Genomic DNA, 16191 nt, shown 5'->3' with positions numbered 1-16191 from the left:
GCTGTGATTTACATCCTTGCATTCAAATCTACGCATAAATTTGCAAACTTTCTGCAATTTTCACACCCACCCGGCATCATTGCAGAATTTCATGCCCAACCTCTATTGGAATCATTAAATTTTTTTATAAAAAAAGGCATGTTTGAATCTTAAAATGACAACTTGGTAACCTGTGCTCGGGGCAAGCCTAGTAATTTACCAACCTAGGTGGAAGATGGTCGGTGTAATCACCTCGCAATATTCAGGTCATAGGAGCATTTGATTTTGAAGCGCATTCTCTCACTAGCAGTCAAAAATATAGGACAATAACATAGCTCCGACATTTAGTGACTATGCATTTAAAGCGACTTCTTTTGGTAGATCAAACGAAGACGAAAAGTTAATACGTCACCAGGCATGAGCCATTACACTCCGTACACATTTACCATCCCTGGAGCTTAGAGACCACTTTTGCCATCATTTTTGTGCCAGCACAGGTGTTTACCAGCCATATCTGTTCCCTTGACTAAACTGAAAATTACCCAGCCAGAAAGGTTTTATGGTTGCATTACATCTTTCAATGCAAAAGATTATGGCTTGAAGGTGATTCTAATATTGATTGGATTAGTGCAAAGTCTCCTTCTAGGCCATCTTCTTCTTGACATCCTTCATCTTTCCGTGGCTTTAAAATTTTTCGCTGCAATTCCTACTTTCAGAAAAGCTAATTACCCTTTGGACCGGTTAGCCAATAGAGATTCTGTAGCTTTAAGGTGTTTATTTATTCCTTCCACCAAAAAAAAAAAAAAAAAGTATGAGGATCCGTATGAATGTGTATTTAGTTCTACATCGGTTATTCACTGTATATATCTTGAATACTTATATAGAATCAAAAAATTCAAATAATATCTTCTTTTTAGCTATTTTGGGTGAAGTATTAAGTTGTTACTGGAGTCGTCGTGGCCAGTAAGTAGGCTATTCGGTGCGGGGACGGGTTCTGATGTCCGTTCTGTCAGCTTTTTTTAGTTAACCGCATTGCATGGACTAATTGCTGTTAGAGTCGGCGTAAACGGCGAAGCTGACCAAGATTACCACCTGCAACGTGGCTGCGACACTTTCCACTGTGGTTTCACCCGTGGCTTCACGTACAATTTTGGCTGGTAACTCACGTTCCATTGCTCAACAGGAGACAGCCATTGCTCAAAATATCTCAACATAGCTTTTGTTAGTAACTCACTGGTCAGCCCATTCAAAACCCACCAGTCATTCACTGGTAGTTCAAAATTATCGGTGCATTCATTTGATATTATTACTTTTTCTACTTTTTTGGGTCATTCACGGCCGATATATCCCTGTCCCGTCTGCTAGTTAAGGAAAAATTATTAGGTGGACATAGAAGAAAATCATCTTAGACCTTGTTGCTATTACACATAAAAAAGAAGAAAGAGAAGGAAAAATAGACTGAATTTATCCTTGGTCCAACCTGGTTCGCCTAATAATTTCTCACTAGTAAATGGACAGGCTTCATTAACCTTGGACCAGCTAGCTACCTGGCAGCGGTCCATGATCTTTAACATGCATGAGTAAAAGATCACTGCAAAGCTATTTGATTGTGTTAAGTTTTATATACATTTTCGGTCCCTTTCCTAATAACTTAAATTTTTGGGATAAATCGATTAGTTATTTGCTAGAGGTCATGAGTTCGAGAGTCTCCTCCTTGCTAATTATTTGTTTAATTTATCATGATTGCTTGGTTAGCATATTGTATTCAGTTGTTGTCTCTATACATTGTTGACCCGTTTTCTAATAATTTAAGCTTTTCGGGTAAGTTGATCAGTTAACAACAGATTGAGTGGAGACGATGACAAGAATTCTCAAACCAATTTACCCCAACAATGTTCATTGTTATATCATCATTCATCAATTTTTTGTTGCTTACATCGGTAAAGCACCTGCTACATGCCATGTGGAAGATTAGGTTTAAGTGGCTATATTTTGGGTGCACAGGATACAATTTTTGTCACCCTAACCTTGAAGTCCGGTACTAAGTTGCTTTCCCAACAATAAACTAAATGGGAGCAGTTAAAATAACAATAGCTTTCAAGTCCGCTGAAGTGCTCTCCCATGAATTGGATTGAGAAAACCTCCTAAACTTGAGAGGTTTGGAAAGGAACGCTTCTTTGAACTGACAACAGCTAGAGGAAGGGCTCTTTTAGTTACTTAACATCACGCGCATGACTTTTCTCCTTTCAATATAGTTTGCTTGATCTAAGGATCATGCCTATGATGACATCATGACTAATTTATTATAGTAGCTAGCCGTTAGCTCCAATGTGCCGTGAGACCCGGGAAATCGCCATCAGTGTCATGTTCCATTTTGGTTGTTGGACCAAAAGACGTGTGTTTTGGCCGGACAACGGCCGGAATATGACTAATCCATTCCAACAGATTGGATTGAGAAGTTGATCTCCCTCATCACCTGCCTATTAACTATTTTATTCTAAAAGACAGTTTGAGGTTTGGTTGCTAGTGGTGACTTGTCGGAATATATTTTTAAAGGCAAATTGTAGGTTTTGATTGGACTAATTAAGAATCTCGCATTATTACTAAAAATCAGAATTGCAATGCTTAACCGTTTAACATGTTTAATTTGATTTAAACTGTTGTAAGTCAAATTCGGTTGCTATTTAATAAAATGGTTGGCTTTGGGTCTAGATTTTTAACATGTTTACTAAATAGATCAGGTTCAAACTAACAAATTTTTGATCTATCATGCATTCGATTTAGCTTGTGCATAGTCCGATCCGATCTGGTTGCCACCATTAACCATATACGAGATGCCAGAAGGTCCCAAAGTATGGTTAGGAGATAGTTTTACATCTTTAACTACTTGCTAGTGTTTGTTGTGGAAATGATGGTGCAGCGAGCACCAGATATTACTTAGGCTTTCTTTAGAGTGAATACTCTTCAAGCATGGGAAAGAATGAAGAGGTTCTTCTCACCTCACCTGAGAGATACGTTTTGCCAACTCCTGCCAGAAGTCCGGTGACGCGGGCGATGTGCTGCTTTATGATCACTAAAAAGGTGGGGTTGGCTTAGTGAATGTTGGGTGTACGGTTTCGGCCCTTGGGCCATTCTCTTTGGTTGCGATGCCAAGTTGGTGGGGGACGGACAACCTCAGGTTTAGGTCAGCTTTAAATCAAGCCTACGTGCGCGTTACCAAAGCACATGTTACATTTAATTTCTTTGTGTAATTTGAAGCCAAGGACAGCTTTTTAGAAAATTAAACATCAGGTTCTTGTAAACATCAGGTTCTTGCATATTTGACACGCATATGACCCATGATGCACTAGAAGAGCTCAGGTATCTAATGACGCTCATTAAGGAATAGTTGCTGATGGGAGGCAAAATGGATCGTCATACTCCAGCGCGGAGCCATCCAATTCCGGCCGAGCAGACCTCAGAGCCGAGCAGGTCAGATCTCGGTCCCGCTAAGAGCCCGGCCGACCTCGGATCCTGCCGAAGGCCGAGCCGACCTCGGCCAGAGACAAGGCCGACCTCGAACCTCACCGAAGGCCGAGCCAACCTCAGTTCGAGGCTGAGTTGACCTCGGCCCTGTCAATCTTAATCCCATCGAAGATCCCGCAGATCCTCGGAATCCATATTCAAACAAATCTGGAAAGGTATCTCCCGAATCCTTCACCTGCGGGATTGATCTCTGTCATTCACACCGTTTCCAGCTAATGGCCAGTTGATCACAGCTCGGCCCGAGATTTTAGATAATGGCTAATGGCCGGCTCGAGATTTTAGGTAACGGCCGAGACACTCATCCTATAAAAAGGGGATAGGGAAAAGCCCTCGGTAAGCCATAAGAGGCCATTGAAAATACTCATAAACCTTTCTTAAAAATTCTGGATTAGCACTAACTTAGCCATTGGAGGGCCTTCGTCGGAATTTCCGGCCAAAGCTTTGTGCAGGTACACCAGTGCTTAGGAGGTCAGCTTCCTTTCTCAGTCCCGGCCAGCAGCTTCTCAGATTCCTCCGACGTGGTCACCCTGAGGCCAAATTTCAACCCAAGAGTTCCATTAACACATAAGGTAAAAGAGTGGTCGACTCTGGCCAAGAGGCTTCCCACGGATGGAGCAATAGGAGGATTGTAAGGATTCATACGGACGTATGTAGTCCCCCATCGATCGTGTGTTGGATAGATTTTCAGTATTTATACAAGGACAAAGAATTCAAATAATATCTTTCGGCTAGCCTTTTTTTGATAAAGTCATGGGTTGTGACAAATAGTATCAGAAGGATCCGACCCATGGCCTATATGAACTAGGGAATGCTGCAGCATAAGTCTATTGGGGCTGACAATGGGCCGATTATGGTGCTTCTAATTAAGGAATTTAAACTTTTAGCTTGCCAAAGACATTGGAGCTTAAATGAAGAGAATATGCAAGGATTTGTGTGGACGTGTGTTTAGTCTCACATCAACTATATGCTGGATAGATCTTGGATATTTGTATAGGCTCAATGAATCCAAATAATACCTTCTAGCTAGTCTGTCCTGGGTTATGACAAGGATGTTGTGCCCAGGATTATTCTGATTTCGTTCTGACAATTGCATATGGAGCATTGTGCGTCACAAAGAGCACGATGAATTGAATCCAGACCTTTCAAGTGAGATGAAATCTACCAGGTACCAAGACAAACATCAAACGTGCATGCTTCTTGCAAAAACCGGAGGCATGAGCTAACCATAAAAAACAAACACTTTGATGGAATGTAGATATTTGTGCTGCCAAATGGTGAGAGCATTTGCAAAAGTCATCCACTTGGTCATAAGATTAGATTGATGTCAAAAGCCGATGATGGCAATTATTTTAGTACTGAGCTAAACAAGGATAATTTCCATGGTGGAACAATGTGAGAGCCCCAGCTTTAGCCCATGGCATACTTCTGGCTCCAGTTGCGGGTAGTAGTCTCACAGTTGAATCGATCGGTCCTGAACAAGTGAGAGATCTCCGGCACTGATGGGTCGTCCGGGTTTGGGTCTGTGAGCAGCGAGCAGATGGAGAGCAAAACCTGCACATAACCCAAATGGTTCAACTCAGACAAACACATCTGGCCTTTGTCACGTCTATTAGAATTCAAAATTGTAAGCAATTTTTCTCACTTACTTAACAGGGTAATCTTATATAAAAAAAATGAGAGAGAGAGAGAGAGAGGATTAAAGCTTTCTTTTCTTATGGTTATCATATCTTAATCTGCCGACATCGGATCGTTTCTCCTTGCGGAGTTAGGATTATCTTAGGATCTTGACTTAATACAGACCTGAATGGCTCTAAGTCAGTTAGCCAAGAGTCTAAATACAAATACGACATCTTGTGAGACGGAACGAGAGTCAAGCCAGCCCTCTTTCCATTCTTCGGATTAAATAAGACCCTAGGACATTGGAACTAATCCCACCGAGCACGAACCAACGGACTTTTTCTTCGGAAAAGCCCACGCTGACCGACCGACGCTGGCTCCATACTGTTGTAATGCTATATGTAAGCTTTCTAAAGTTTTGATTTATGAATTCACTGTCGAGATCTGGGGAATCCGAAATATATTAGCCAAAACCCTACAGATCCAGACCCAATCCTGATGCACTTCTGGCGCTTCCTAGTTAGGTGACCTAATAGCAGGTCCAGTTCAGGCAGGGATGGAGTATGGATCCCATTATCCAACATGACAACAGACCCTGGAATTTTGGACCATAAAAGCAATCCAATTCATCTTCTCCCATACTTGAAAATTATGCATATTGCCATACTTTTGAATTTTGATATAGTTAGAGCGGGGCTCCAGTGTTCTTTAATAAGAATGTTCGAGCATATCGTTCCATTGCTGTTGATGTTTGCATGAAAGACCTTGGTTTTGAAGGCCACCTGTAACCATATTCGTGCCAAAGCAGAATCAGCAACCATTCTCCTTTATTTGAGAAAAAAAAAAAAGAGAGGCTGGAGGTGGATCATGAAGTTGTTTGTACCTTGGGAGGCTTCAATGGATGGTATGGTGGAAAGTGGATACGCAAGGAAGACGCACCCCAGAGCAGGGGCTGTCATTAGGTCCTACTTTGGTAGCTTGCCAGTGGAACATCTCATCAGCCACTCGCGACCTGAAATCACAAAGTACCCAATGAGACTCCAGAACAGAAGACACACAGTTTTCCCACAACATGGAGACGTCATTGGTACCTGCAATGCAAGATGTGGATGGTTCTCTCTGCAAATACTTATCCTCACGCTCTTTGATAGTTCTTCTCGACACCATTCTAGCAATGGGGAACCATGGGTGCCTCACAACTACTTGGCACAGAAGATGTAGAGAACCTTTTTCTGGTGTTCAAGAAAGGGGAAGATCAGAAGCTTACAAGGAGGCCTGAAGTTGGCGCAGGGGGTGTAGATACAAGAGACCTTTTAAAAAAACAAAAACAAGCAGCAAAAAGTTCTATTAAACGCTATTGGAAAAGGCAGACGATATCAAGTTCTTCCTATGGAGACGAAAACGTGAACAAATATTTCCCTCTGTGCCTGTCATGAGAGAATAAGCTTAATGAGAGGTCAAGGTCCTTACCGTTCTTCTGCTGTCACACCCTACTTCCAATGGCCGAAAACAGATACAAGTAAATGCTTAACAAATACGCCTAGGCCTGCTATATTTGATCCATGGCAAGGCCAACAATTCACCAACTTACTAAACAAATCCTTTCTTATCTACCTTTTTTCTGCCAACGGCCATAAACAGTAGCATAATACATATTTCGGTACCAAAATTTCATTTCTTAATAGCTATTGCGCACGAGTCTGAGCTTTCGATATCAGCAAAAGATACATGACGATCAGAAACAAGCTTTTGATGATTGTTGTCGCTGCCAGATTCCAATGTTTGCACGAACAAGTGTTAAAACAGTTGTCAACCAGAAGCATAACAAGCAACACAGCTAAACCTTCTTAGGGGTTTAAAATAAAGGTACACAAATAGTGATTGTATAGGATGGTCCATCCAAGAGAAACAATTCAGATGGCCTGTTCTGTGCCCGTGTACGAGTAGGGAAAAGCCATCAGCAATAAGGTGCCTGTTACTGACAAGTGGGTTACGGAGCACCGCAAGACCCAGACAAAGCAAAAATAAATCATCAACTGACACGTCTATACCTCGCTAATGCTGTCAGTAGACTATACACCAAAGACCTAGTTCCTTTCATAGAGCAAGAGAATGCAACAATATTGGCCAGTAAGTCCTAATTCATCCTCTATTTCTCCTTGTTCACAAAATGGAACAGCCCTTCTGTGCCTTTCTCTTCTTCTTCTTCTTTTGCTTAGGGGGCTGAAGTACAACTTTAATGGCTGCATCGAAGACTACCTTAACATTCTGCACACAAAACCTCATTGTATAACCATGAAGGACTATCCAAATGGTAAAGACATGCAAAGATAAAAGAAACAGCATACTTCTTGTGTTTTTGAGCTGCATTCAATATAGGCAAGAGCACCTATCAGCTTCCTAAGCTCCTCTCCCTTTAACAATAAATGTGAACAAATCATATGCAGCGCTGTTATGATGCTGACAGAAAGAAAATGTCAAAGATTCAAGCTTCAACTCATTTACATGTTATATCTTACCTGAGCGGTAGTAATAGGCACAGCACCAGGATGATCTATGAAGAACTGCTTATCGTCACGAAGATCTGTAAGTGAAGAATTAGTTACTCAGAAACCACATCAAGATTATTACAAGTAAAATAGCTACAACATCAGAAAATGTCAGATGCAACATACAGTGTTACAAGAAAGCCTGAGAACTAGCAAGCAATAGCAGTTTTAAATAAGCATCATGTAGTATGCAAATTATATAAGAAAATGAGACTGCACAATTATTCACTACTCTTCAATTACCAATTACTTGACTTTAATCAGAGGTTTGGAAGCCTTGCTTCCCTGCTTCTGTAATATCCCATGGTTGAGAGTGGAACATAACTTTGGAACCTAGGTTTAAGCCTTCAAGATAAGAAGAGGTATAAAGAGAATAACGGGACCGCTGCTGATCCTGCAGTCTGGAGACTGTAGGGACAGACCAATCACCATTTGAAAGGAATAAGGCAAACTGCCTATACAAGTTAAGCACGGAAATAGGAAGATCCAAGTTGCAAGAATGGAAAACAAAAATTGCATCAAGTGCATCACTTTGTCATGTTACTAAAGCACACACTTACAGTAAGCGCAAGCTTAGACTAAGGTTTTGACTTTGGGCTGAAAACGATCTTCCAGCCCAAACTAAGCAAAATAGATAGGAGATGTCATATATATTCATTACTTGGTTTTCTTTGTGTCATTTAATTATTTCTTCATTTCTTTGCACATAATTGAGCAGTTAGTATCACCATTGGCTCATCTTCATATTATTGATTAGATAAGAGGGTCCTGACTTTTGTTGCAGCATTCCATCTAAAACTCATTCAGTAATTATTCAGATTTTTTCATATCAAACCAATTTTACAGAAGAAGAAGTTTCATTTTTAAGAAAATGAAGTCTCGCCCCCTCTATTCACCAACAAGAGTAGTAAAAGATTTGAGCTTGAATCTCCAAGATCTGTGAGCTCCAATCTCATAGCAGTTAGTAACAGTATATTTATGAATCCAACAATTTCAACAACTCAACAAATTATTATATGCTACAATATCTTTGTCCATCCATAACACCACACCAGCAATTATATGCAGAGTGCACAGGGCTTTTATGGCATCCACTGGACTAGGACTACAACAACATCCTAAGAGACATTAAATGTATTTGTACATACATAAGGTGGCCAGGAGGAAGCCATGTCATCGAAGATCCCATGTGAATGATTCTTGTTACAAATATCTACAAGAATGGAAAATTTGCAGCACCATAAAGAAAAATAAAAAAAACCAGAGAATTGGACACACAAGAAATCATGCAAATGTAAACAGGCATTGAATCTATAAAATTTGCAACATGCTAGAGCAAGTATAAGTGACTTTCGATGGTTATATACATGCTTAATATATCAATTCTGCTTACAAATTCAGTACGTAAGAAGGAAAAAAAACACAGATCAACAGTTTTTTTTCAAAATTAGCTCTTTATATATTAAATTATTGCACTGAATTTAAATATGCTGAATCATCGAGCAGTTACTAATTTTAGCATATTATCATGTTCCTCAGCATGGACATCCAGCAAAATCCATCATCCACCCTTACCAATAATAGTTTACAAATCAAGCAATATGGTACAATATATTGCAGCATCATCATGGTATACCTGGACCTATATCTGGATAACCTATAAGAGGTGGATTTACAAAAAGGAAATATAGCCATAGAGTAGATTCAACAATGAAATTCCAAAACTATAACCCAGAAGAGAAGGATAGACCCCTTAGTGCTACAGAACAAATGCAGCACATATAGCAGATTAATGCTGAAGCAAGACAAGCATACTGTACAGTAGCTGAAATCACCTAGCACGTAAGTGTTTCCTAGAACAAATTAAGCATTCCTGATGCTAACAAAATGACCACTGGCTTTGACAAATTTACTCCTAGACACAATTATCTATCGCAAAATATGGAATCACTGAGTTGACCTGGAGAATGAAATTCAGATACAGTTGCAGCACTGGTTACATTTCAAGAATTTTAATAATACCCGTCGATTCTAGCTACTGCCATCCACCAGGTCCTAAGTCAGCCACTTCACATCATACATAGTGACATAAAACTGAAACTTAATAACAAATGCAATCCCAGTGCACTTGGTGTCAAAACAATTCAGCAATCATCAGAATTCATATTCTCTAGCATTGAAATGGCTTTTATGCAGAATTGCATGCACTGTAGATTAATCAAACAGATAAGGGAAACACTTAGCACAAAAAAGCAGAGAATGAAGAAGATGAAAAACACCAAATGGGATTATGAAGACTTACCAAGTTTTGTTCCAACAAGAATTATAGGAACACCAGGTGCATAATGCCTCAATTCAGGAATCCACTGGAAGAGCAAAATACAATTATGGAATAATAGAACATTAGTGGTTACACACTTTTTAAAGAAAAAAAAGCAAAAGACAGAATCATATAGTAAATGACAAGATAGTAATAGATCCCACACCTTTTTAGCGACATTTTCATAGCTGGCCTTACTGATAAGAGAGAAAGCCAGGAGAAAAACATCAGCTCCACGATAGCTCAAAGGTCTTAGCCTATTGTAATCCTCCTGGCCTATTACATTGAAGAACAATTTCAGACTGGGACCACAAACTTGGAGAGGAGGGGGAAGGAGGGGGAGGCAGTGCAGAGGGGGTGGAGCACTTACCTGCAGTGTCCCACAGCCCTAGGTTAACGGTGTTTCCGTCCACCACCACATTTGCACTGAAGTTGTCAAAAACAGTTGGCACATAGTCCTGCAATGAAATATACATTATCATAAAATTTCATAGACGATAAATATTTTTTAAAAAACTTGAGTAAAAGATGCCTAGTACACATATATACAACAAGAAAACTTGAGAAGGCATGATATTTCTCAGATAAAATACTGACACATAAGGCTGTAACTAGGCAGAGTCCTTTTAGTAGATAAGAGCATATATTTCAAAGAAACTAAGAAGAAACAGAAGACAATAAAAATTCAAATTGCCGAAGGTAAACTGTTTGACCTGAGCAGTAATTCAACATAACAAAACCATAGAGAACATTTTTTTTCTTCTCTCTCACAAGCATATCTATATTTGCATGGACAAGTACTGTGAAACTTGGATCGCTTTCCCAAATTTGCAGTTAATGGAAATCCCAAATATCAAAAGCAATGTGTTCTATATGATCATCTTTACAACTCAGTGAAAGAGAAACCAAATGGGCGTTTTTCACTCTAAAATTGCCTTTCTAATTTAAGGAGCAGGTAATTACAAGCATATCAATTTCTCTGTGATCATCTTTTCCAGTCTATCAACCAGAAAGTAAAACATTAAATGATGGATAGTTTTATGGTCCGGAATGTTCTCCCAAAATTATAGCAGAAAAAAAGAACAATACACACTATACAGAGCCAAAGTAAAATCATTAAATCTTCATGAATAACTACCATCTATCATCAACTGTAGAGGGAGCATAAGAAGGATCGTTAATAGTTTTCCAACATTTCATCAAACGACACCAAAAAACTTAAAACAATAAAATCTTTTATTTCTTTTTCGAGACATGAAGTTCTTTTCCTTTGCCTTCTTTCCCATGACTTAAACTAAAAAGAAAAAAAGCAAAACCCTGAAAAGGCACGAACTTTCGATTTTCGAACAACGCGCATGCAACATAAAACAAAACAAACTCCAAATTACGTCCTCGAACAAACAATTGTGATTCATCAGATAGACAAAAAAGTAAAAAGAAAGGGTTTTTTCCGAACAACAACAAACCTAAATTTGTTTCAATCTTCCTGATATCAACCTCACCAGCATCAATACAAAAAAAAAAGACAGCACTTTTCTCATCCCCACGACCCAATGCCCACAAATATGAAAGCCTAACGGCAAGAAAACCCGGAATTTCGAGGACTCACCGTGGGGAAGGTGTTGCTGGTGTAGGATATCAGCAAGCAGGTCTTGCCGACGGCGCCGTCCCCGACAGTGACGCACTTTATAAACCTCGACGCGCTCATCTCCTCCCCCCAGATCTCCACAAACTACCCTAAAAACCCCGGAAATCGACCTTCTCCCTTCTCCTCCCTCCTCCAATCACTCCAAAACAGAAATCCCTTTCGAAACACCCCGCATTCCCGGCCTAATGCCTTCGAAACCCTCCCAGGGATCGAAAGGAAAAAGAAAAGGGCACAATAACGACTGAGTCGGATGATCGACCAACCTAACCCTGGATGAAGCCGAAGACGATGAGATCTACGAGGAAATCTCCTTTCTCTTCTCTTTCCCACTCTCTTTCTTCTTCGCTGCGCTCGGAATGGAAGAGGAGGAGGGAGGAGGGAAGGAGGGGGGGGGCAGAAGGGGGAAGGGGGGCGGTTGAAGCGGTCGCTGACCCCAGTGAGATAAAAATATCTGTAGATTAACATTATCAGTAGTAAGACGTTATCAAATTAATTGACTATTTTAATCTTAGGTTTGCATGCCATATTCATACTACCGAAACCAATAAGATATTATTAAAACCAAACCCCAATGGGAATCCAATTAAAAAATCTACATCAAGGAACGATAAACCTTGAAAAAAAAAGTACCGAGCAGTTTATTTTGTTAGAATGAGGTAGAACCTCAAAAATAAAAAAAATAAAAAAAAAATCTGGGAGTCGGACAATTAGCAGTTCCAGTAAAATCAAGTCCTCGTTAGCCATGTCAGCCATCAAATTTGCTGCTTGATTTTCTTTCCCAGAGGAGGCCATTCCGGAAGGAACTACTGCTGAATCTTTAGAAATGCAATAGATTATAGTAGATGAATCTCCCTCTATCCAAACTAGAACCTAAACAGGTCGGATTATATCTGATCGTGTCCGGTTTCGTATCCAATTCGGATAAGATTCAGATGCAGATTTTTTTTAGTAAACGGACAGCCTAATCTGATTGTCTACGATTGCTCATCATAATCCTCCTAAGTTCCTCTGAATCTTTCTCCAAGGCACGAGTGATCATTAAGCAGTCATCAAAAATAAAAAGGTGTGAAATGCGGTCCATTGTTTGGTGGAAAATACACTTAAGAGGACCTCTACAGACCGAATGTTGAATAGTTCTAGATTTTGTGTCTGCACATGTTTTGAACAGAAGGGGAGAAATTTGGCAGCCTCGCCGCAGACACTATGAATGAAGTAAACCAATCCAAAGGAACTCCATCAACTAATTTGATCCCAAGGCTTTCTTTTGTGCTCAAAGGGCATAAGAACTTTATTGTATCCATGATTTGGAGAAGTTCTTTTGAATATATATATCAATCAGTACGCATGCCAGACTTGCTTTTGAATACAATGATGCATCTCAGAATGGATAAAGTTATGGTCCACATCCTTGTTGTTTGATATGGATACAGAATGAATTCAACTTAAAAGATCCCTTATTTCTAAGCATTGGGTTTTTGGCAAGTTATGTTTAATGCTTGGCCCCTTCTTTTTGCAAACTAAAGTTGTAGTTATTGAGTTAATGCATTTTATTAAATTTTAGCTATTCACCATTGCCAATAAGAAGGAATGATGAAAGTAAGCACGGCAATGAGCTTCATAGCTTTGCCGATTTGATGCCAAATCAGCAGTTAATATTATTACTGGTGAGGTTAGCAATTCTTCTGCTGAGGGGAAAATAGAGTTATCCATATGATATACAATACAAGTTATCCAAATATTATTTCTCCGTTTGCATAATTTATGCTCGAGAAATGGACGAATATAGGTGAATTTCTTGAGGTGATGAGTCAAAATAAAGAAGGAAATAAGAGAGAAAAGGTCAACTGCCAATACAATAAATTTTAAAAATTTTAAAATTTTAAAAAATATTTTACATATTTTGTAAATGTTAATTTGATATCAATATTTCATATAGTAAAACTTCTAACAACTCAAGACCTCATCCAAAATGGCTAGTCGAAAGGTATTATTTGGGTTTCTTTATCCTGTACAAGTATCCAAGATCTACCCAGCAAATAACCGATGTAGGACAAAACACACGTCCGCACGGATCCTCACATACTTCTCCGTTCAAGCCCTAACGTTTTCGTCAGGCTAAGGATTTAAATCCATTCAAATCTAATCACAAACACCACGATCGATTGTGGTCAGTCTCAGTAGATCCGTGCTGCAGTATCTCTTAGTCCACATACGCTATAGGTTGGATCGGCTCCAATACCATTTCTAACAATCCAAGACCTCATCCAAAATAACTAGCCGGAAGATATTATTTGAATTCCTTAATCCTGTATAAATATCCAAAATCTATGCAGCGAATAACTGATGTGGGACTAAACACATGTCCGCATTGGATCCTCACAAAATTGGTACTCAAAAGATGTTATACAAGTCAATATAAATACCTGCAGAGCCGGACAAAATCCCTTAATGCCCCTGTGACCTTAAGTGAATTCTTTAGAACTAAGCGACCACTAGCCATCGAGACCATCCTAAATTAGATTAAATTAAATATTATGCATAAAGGACACAAAGCCTAAATAGTAAGGGTTTGTACCTACACATCAGCTCGCCAACCGAAACTCTGGAGGAGGGGGGGATGGGCCCATGGGTCTCCACCTCCGACTTCTTCATCTTTATCCTAACACGGCCCTCCAAATTCACTCTGAGACGTCCATGAGAAAGGAGAAGGGTGCATGAGATCAAACATAAAGTATAATATTCATTAAATCTGCTTTAAAGTACATGTTTTGATTATGAATATTCTTGATCAATAGGATCATAACCATCCATAGTATTATCTCTTTCTTTTAATGTGACAGGTACTCACAACGCTATTATAAGTCCTAAAAATATAATTTGGGGGTATTATATGTAATAATAATTTCGATCTTTTCCTGAAAAGCACAGCTAACAAGGTTTGCACGTTGCACTCTCTCTCGTACACCCTATCTCCTTCTGCATTCTCCCAAGTACTTCCACCTGGAAGATGGTGATTGCCATAACACCTCCCAAGGGGGCCATTCAATAAATCTAGGGGGCAGAGGCCCTGCCTTTTCTGGCTGACGAGAACATAAAATTTTTAGATGGATCAGGTCTACCATTGAGTTGACGAACTGGTCCTGTTTTCTTCTCTTTCTTCTTTGTCCCTGCTTAATCATGTTGCTTTCCGGTTAGACTGATCGACCATCTCAACGGTGGATCTGAACCAATTGACAATTTCTCAATAAGAATCCTTAAGCATAACAACCCCTTAAGACTGAACTGATCACTGGACTGGAACAATAGTCTACTAGACCTGCCCATGATTTTTTTTTACGTTTTTTGGTCATTCTGTAGGTGCTACCATCATAATGTAATAAATAGGATATCAAAATAATATTCATCAGTGCATTACTCGATCCAGTTATTATGGTAGAATGGTTTAAGTATTCATATGGGCAGTTTGGAAAAATTCATTGGAAATTAAATATATATAATATTGGGCCATGACTTCATTCATTGAAACTTGGAGGAGTGAAGCAAGGGGAAGGGATTGGGATATTGTGTTTCTTAATTTTTAAGCTGAGGTGGGGGTGGATTTTGATCGGGAAAGCTTGAGAAAATATAAGGGTAGGGTGGTTGGGGGACTGCTTTTAAGTGGCTTTTGAGTGGGTGTGATCCATTGCACTCATGAGCCACCTAATCTTTGTTGGATATGTGGTCATGGTAGGTGGAAGAGGGAGACTGGAGTAGGATCAAATGATAGCCAGTGCTGCTTTTTTAATCTCTCTCTCTCTCTCTCTCTCTCTCTCTCTCTCTATAGAGCGTTTAATATACCGTAACTCAGAACGGCCATGGCAGCTCCTAATGGGATGTGCTCGCTTTCAAAAGATTGTATGGTCCAAGCAGCAGCCTTTTCCTTCAAGACAACACAAATTCTAGTTAAGCAAGACCGTGCATCCACTCCGAACGGTGCCAATCGATAAAGGCAATATAACCATACGTAACATTGACATTTTTGAAGGCTTTTGAAGTTAAGAGCAAGACTGTACAACTGCTGGCCTGATTCATTCATTGCATGGATGTGAGGCTTGCTCCCCTGATATATGCTCGTTTCTTTTTTAAATTCTGCTCGGAACCTAGTTCTTAGGAGTTTATTATGAGCAATTGCTATGCTATAAACTCTCATGGCATTTCTTTTGATTGACCAAATATTGTCTAGGCTCATGGTGTTGTGTTGATGGTCGGAGCATGATATGATAGTGTGCTTTAAGTAAAATTCTAGGCATGCCCATACTTAACAGCACAATAGGGTAAAAATTTAAAGCTCATGATGGGAAATTGATGGGAAATAAGAAGGCTTTCTCCTATGACATGGTGGAGCAAGGGGCAAGGGTTGGACTCGGTCATGCTTCAGTCTGATTAATAATGTCAGGCCAAAATTAAGTGAACTTTTAGGGGGTGACATATATCATATTGAGCTAGGCCAAGTTCGATGGAAAGGTTTACCAAGCCTAGTCAGGCTCGAGCTAAGTTGAGAGTCCTTTGCACCT

General features: G+C 39.6%; 1 protein-coding gene and 1 pseudogene across 1 annotated transcript; both read right to left on the bottom strand.

The window, feature by feature from the left end:
• Positions 1–4787: 4787 nt before the first annotated feature.
• On the bottom strand, positions 4788–6760 carry LOC108511563 (annotated as a pseudogene).
• A 123-nt stretch (positions 6761–6883) lies between these two features.
• LOC103714631 (rac-like GTP-binding protein 5) lies at positions 6884–12055 on the bottom strand. Its single transcript, XM_008801952.4, has 7 exons — positions 11600–12055; positions 10361–10448; positions 10157–10266; positions 9973–10036; positions 7641–7705; positions 7470–7535; positions 6884–7389 (listed from the first exon to the last, which is right to left on the bottom strand). Exons 1-7 carry the CDS (start codon positions 11696–11698, stop codon positions 7285–7287), a joined length of 597 nt encoding a protein of 198 aa, XP_008800174.2. The 5' UTR covers positions 11699–12055; the 3' UTR covers positions 6884–7284.
• Between the last annotated feature and the right edge of the window lie 4136 nt (positions 12056–16191).

Source organism: Phoenix dactylifera, chromosome 5, assembly GCF_009389715.1.
Source record: "Phoenix dactylifera cultivar Barhee BC4 chromosome 5, palm_55x_up_171113_PBpolish2nd_filt_p, whole genome shotgun sequence".
Taxonomy (NCBI): Eukaryota; Viridiplantae; Streptophyta; class Magnoliopsida; order Arecales; family Arecaceae; genus Phoenix; species Phoenix dactylifera.
This window is presented reverse-complemented; position numbering and strand designations above follow the sequence as displayed.

What these genes read in the sequence shown, in the direction of transcription:
- LOC103714631 (XM_008801952.4), bottom strand. Translation starts at nt 11,698, where the DNA reads ATGAGCGCGTCGAGGTTTATAAAGTGCGTCACTGTCGGGGACGGCGCC. An exon ending in CCAGCAACACCTTCCCCACG is followed by an intron (nt 10,449 to 11,599) that starts GTGAGTCCTCGA and finishes ATTTCATTGCAG; the next exon opens with GACTATGTGCCAACTGTTTT. An exon ending in TGCCTATTACTACCGCTCAG is followed by an intron (nt 7,536 to 7,640) that starts GTAAGATATAAC and finishes TTATTGTTAAAG; the next exon opens with GGAGAGGAGCTTAGGAAGCT.